Source organism: Rhinolophus sinicus, linkage group LG15 (assembly GCF_036562045.2).
Source record: "Rhinolophus sinicus isolate RSC01 linkage group LG15, ASM3656204v1, whole genome shotgun sequence".
NCBI lineage: Eukaryota > Metazoa > Chordata > Mammalia > Chiroptera > Rhinolophidae > Rhinolophus > Rhinolophus sinicus.
The window spans coordinates 49,490,438-49,495,191 of NC_133764.1; the positions used below are offsets into that span (position 1 = coordinate 49,490,438).

The 4,754-nt window shown below is 57.1% G+C and overlaps 1 protein-coding gene across 2 annotated transcripts; it reads right to left on the minus strand.

Annotated features, from left to right (window-relative positions):
• Positions 1-349: 349 nt before the first annotated feature.
• On the minus strand, positions 350-1,612 carry PYY (peptide YY). 2 transcript variants are annotated; one of them, XM_019752222.2, is made up of 3 exons: positions 957-1,612; positions 746-826; positions 350-586 (listed from the first exon to the last, which is right to left on the minus strand). In XM_019752222.2, the coding sequence occupies exons 1-3, from the start codon at positions 1,172-1,174 to the stop codon at positions 562-564; spliced, it is 324 nt and encodes a 107-aa protein (XP_019607781.2). In that variant the 5' UTR covers positions 1,175-1,612; the 3' UTR covers positions 350-561. The 2 variants fall into 2 exon arrangements, with proteins under 2 accessions (XP_019607781.2, XP_074176371.1); XM_074320270.1 differs by lacking the exon at positions 350-586 and having other exon boundaries at positions 742-826.
• Between the last annotated feature and the right edge of the window lie 3,142 nt (positions 1,613-4,754).

Sequence of the window (4,754 nt, forward strand, 5' to 3'; positions counted from 1 at the left end):
ACTCTCCTAGGCTGCCTAACATGCTCTTTTCCACCCTCCCCATCCTCCACTGACTCGTGTTCCTGCTCTTCCCTACCCTTTTTCAAGAACTTTCATCTTGTCCCGCTCCCGTCTGACTAGAAAGTTCCACAGAGGTCCCTGTCTGGGTGCTATCCACTCCCAGGGCTGTGCAGCAAAATCTTCTCTTGGCTCAGAGTAGGAGCCCCCCACCACTCCGCCCAGCCCTGTCCTGGAGGGCCTTTTATCTGAGGCATCAAGTCTTGTCTCAGCTCACACCTCCGCCTTCCACTCCCACCTAGATACCACCTCCACGAAGAAGGGAAAGGAAATACAAACGTATACATTCCAATGCAGTGAAATTTGCTCTTTATTTGGGCATCAGGGAAGGACCACACACAGCCCTCCAGCCCAGTGGGGGCACGGAGAAATGGAACAGAACCCTACCCTGGAGCCTCCCCAGCGGCACAGGGCAGGGGGAGGAATCCAGGGTCCGGAGTCAGGAGCAAACATGCAAATGAGGTCGGTGTATGTAGCATCTCTCCCAGGAGGCCTTGCGGGTGGTCACCACATGTAGGTGCCTTCTGGCCTGTAGGAGGGGAGGGAGAAGAATCGCAAGGAGCCTAGGATCTGGAAAGGCGAGATTGGGGGAAGTTCTAGATGGCGGTGCAGGGTATGGACTCGATAGGACAGCAGGACCACGCCGCGCTCTAGGGGACAGGGCGAGGAGCGAGGAGGGCGCTGTTACCGCGACTTGACTGAGCTGTCCTGGCCATCGGGGAAGAGCAGTTTTGAGAGAAGCGCTTCCGGGCTATCGCGTTTCCCATACCTGGCGGGGGTGGGGGGCGGGAGGTGTGATCAGAGTGGGGCGTGGTAAGGTCTAGCCATGCCCCGGGTGGAGTGGGGCGGAGGTGGGAGCTCCAGAGGCAAGGCTCTGTCCGCCCAGAGCACGCGCTCACCGCTGCCGAGTGACCAAGTTGAGGTAGTGGCGCAGCGACGCGTAGTAGCGGCTCAGCTCCTCCGGCGAGGCGTCTGCGCCCGGAGCCTCGGGTTTGGTGGGGTAGGCGTCGACCAGCGCCCCCAGGCAGGCGAGCAGGGCCAGCAGCACTGTGGCCATGGCGGGCCACGGCCTGCGCACCATCCCCATCTGCAGAGGGGGTACTGGAGTGTGGGTCATTCTGAGCCTCGACCCCCCGATGGCTGGAAACTGAATCTGCCGTCAGGCCCACGCTCCAGCGGGCCTGTCTGGGACTAGTGCTGGACCAAGGCTCAGCTACCTGCTCGCTGATAGTGTGTTCTCTGGCACTGAACCAGTTTTTGGCCTCAGTTTCCTCATCTGTCAGAGGGGCATGAGCCCTGCCTGCCTCGTCGGCACTGCCCAGAACGGTAGATGGAGGAAGAGGCCACCGCTGGCTGCAGGGCCTCCTGGGCCTCTCTCCCTCCTACTTCTGCTAGCCCCCTTCTAACCCAGCTGCCTGCCACTCAGCCAGTTTCCACCATACCAGCCTCAGCTTCCCCCCCAAATAGCCTGGGTTACCGGGCATCAGACCATTCCTGGGCCCCGGGCCACTCACAGCGACAGATCCCAAAGCAGAGATGAGCAGGAGGTGGAAGGGGAGAGGAGTCCCAAGGGCTGGGTTGCTGCAGGTCAGCAAAGGCCGCCTCCTCTGCTCAGTGCTTTCCCTGCGGGGCTTATATCCAGTCCTGGGAAGGGAGGGGGAGCTCCAGGGGGAGGGGAGCCTGAGGGGGGAGGGCCCTATCTCCTCCCTTTCTCCTTGCCTGCGCCATGGGTAAGCCTAAGTCCAGACAGTGCATGATATCTCCTCCGCCTTGCAGGAGCTGAGGGGGCAGCCGCCATGCTCATACTCAGGGTCCCTCTGGACTAGGTGCCTAGCCTGAACCCAGCCTTCACCCCACAGCTCTGCAACAGCAGCTCTAGCCTCCTAAAGAAGTGAAGCATTTGGATCTAGACTCCTGGGGTAGCCCCTTGGACCAAGGATGAGAATCCATCTTCCCTAGCCTGTCCGAGTGGGGGTGGGAGGCAGGAGGCCAGACACATTCTCTCCAGCCTGTGGGACCTGTGACCACTCCCTAAAAAAGGCAGCCTTTTCAACCCTGCTCATCAATACCTTGGAGCAGGGCTGGGGAGTGACAGGATCTGCGGGGGTGGGAGCTATGACCTTGGCTCTTGACCTGCTGTTTATAATGTCCTGGAGGAGAGGCCTCTCCGGACATCCCATTATGTCCCCTCTACTTTAGAGAGTTGGCGAGAAGGGCAGGAGGAGGCAGAAGCCAGTCCCCTCACCAGAAGCAGCTGAGTTGGCCACCTGTGCATCCAGCCTGGCACAACCAGACCCGGCTCCAGCCAGGCCCGGCATAGAGACACCTTCCGAGCAGTGTGCACTCATCCCACTCAGGTGATGCCAGGACTACCCAAGCACATGCCGCTGTCCCCCTAGAGCCCTCTGTAGTCTCCACTGGGCTCTAGGAAGAGAGCCTCACCCGGGGCCTCTGAAGGAAAGAGGAAAGGACTACTGTTTATTAAGCAGCTACTATGCACTGGGCAGTACATGACTTCAGGCCCAACAACACTGTGAGCTGACTTTATCCCCAGTTTACAGGTGAGGAACAGAAGCTCTGAGAGGTGAGGGTACAGCCAAGGACACCCAGGATTCCAACAAAAGAAAAGGGCTGAGGCAAACCCCAGGAAGAGGCCCTCTCAGTCATGAGGCACAGAAAGCCTCACTATCTGGGATAACCATGGGGTTCAGGAGTCAGGCATGGGAGCAGGAGAGGGGAGGCTAAATCTGAGGCCTGCCACCCGCTGTGAGAGGACAGGGTGGAAAGGGGCCTCCAGACTGCCAACCTCATGAGACCCACCTGCCCCAACAGGAAGAGAGGGGCTGTTGGGGAGTCTCCCCCTGCAGCCCTTTCCAGCTCCCTTTTCACAGCCTCGTCGGAGCCTCCAGGGCTTCCAGGCATCCCATCAGCTGTGAGGGCAGGAAGGGCCATCTTGTCCAGTCCCCTGGTTCTGGGCCAGCCCCTCCACCCTCTAGGACAGATGGCCGTGGATGTTATTTTTAGAACTCTACCGAGGTGGAGAGTCAAGGGTTCCCTCAATCACCTTTTTATGGATTCAATCACCTGCATTCTCCGGAAATGGCTCCTTATCAGCCAGTTGGGTCCCATGAGCCACGAGAAAGGCCAACAGTGTGCTGAGCATGGAGGTGGAAGAGGACATCAGGACAAGGGGACATTGACCCTATTATTGAGGGAGGAGAAAAATCATTCTTCTTAGGGAGCTGTCATCTGAAGGGCAAGTCATGGCCCTGTTCTCCAGAAACTCCAGTCTTGGAGGAGTCATGGCAACATCCTTGGGGGTCTCCAGGCTGAGGTGAGGGGTGCAGCTGTATCACTGGGGAGCCCTAACCTGAGGGAAGAAGCCCTCCACTATCCTTGCAGAGCCCCAGTCTGAGGAGTTATCAGAACACAGGGACAGACAAAGCCAAAGGGACAAGCTGAGGTCCAGTTTGGAGAGGAGACAGCAGACATAAAAGAACTCCCCTCTTTTAGAGGCCATGGAAATACTCTGACAGGTGCTCACCCTGGGGAAGGAAAGGGCAGCCAGGGGCCTGGTTAGGACAGCTGCAATCCCAGGGGTTCGGGCCTGGATCAGGACCTTGCAGGCTAAAGGGGCAAGGCTATCCAAGAGAGCAGGGCCCATTGCTCTTCCGACACTGCAGCATTAGCTGGGCAGTGACAGGTTTCTAGTGGGCAGACTCCAGGCTGAGAGAGAGAATAGGAGTTGTGAGATGCCCACAGGGAATCTGAGGCACCGCTTACACCTTAGTGTGTGGGGGTCCAAGGAGGAGAGCAGAAACTGTGGAGAAGCTAGGGGGCATGGGGGAAGGCCCAGAATTAGGGTACAGTCTCTAAAGAATTCACTCCCCATTCACCTTAAGCATGAAAATAAATGGCACCCAAGGAGGTTCCTCGGGGTGGACCAGGAGCCAGCCTCCCACATCCTCATCAACCCTAACCCTCCTTACCCTCCAAATTCCACTCCCCAATTACAGGGCAAGCTGATTGGTTCTTTAATCACCATCTCCTCATTGAAGAGGTCATTAACTTGTTGATTAGTGGGTAGGATGTCTCAGCCTTCAATCAACGGACTCAGCTACCCCCCACCCACACACCCTCTGCCATCACTGATCCATGACTCAGTTACTACAAGACATGGCTGGAGGGTGGAAGGCTGACATCTGTGAGAGAAGAAACTTAAGAATAATTGTGATTGCAGACTTGGGACCAACACCTGCTTCCAACTTATCCTCAAAGGGTAGGGGGGCACAGAATCACTGGGATTTCCTTGATCCCAATCCTCAGAGTACCCAGCAAGGCCATCTCAGGCATCAGCGAGGCCATGGACGCGGACCCCAGCTGACCATTTCCCTTGCCCAGTGGGCTCAAAGGCCACTCATCAAGATAGGCTTTGCATTGTGTACCCCACCACCCTCTGTCCCCCCCACCCCACTTCCCAGACACAAGGCCACTCTTTCTTTTTTTCTTTTTTAAAAGATTTTATTGGGGAAGGGGAACAGGACTTTATTGGGGAACAGTGTGTACTTCCGGGACTTTTTTTCAAGTCAAGTTGTTGTCCTTTCAGTCTTAGTTGTGGAGGGCGCAGCTCAGCTCCAGGTCCAGTTGCCATTGCTAGTTGCAGGAGTCAAACTGGCAACCTTGTGGTTGAGAGGACG

Excerpts from the sequence above, each read along its gene's own strand:
- PYY (XM_019752222.2), bottom strand. The coding sequence starts at position 1,174 with ATGACCCACACTCCAGTACCCCCTCTGCAGATGGGGATGGTGCGCAGG. Across the intron at positions 827-956 it reads AACTTGGTCACTCGGCAGCG|GTATGGGAAACGCGATAGCC; the intron begins GTGAGCGCGTGC and ends CACCCCCGCCAG. Across the intron at positions 587-745 it reads GACAGCTCAGTCAAGTCGCG|GCCAGAAGGCACCTACATGT; the intron begins GTAACAGCGCCC and ends CCCCTCCTACAG.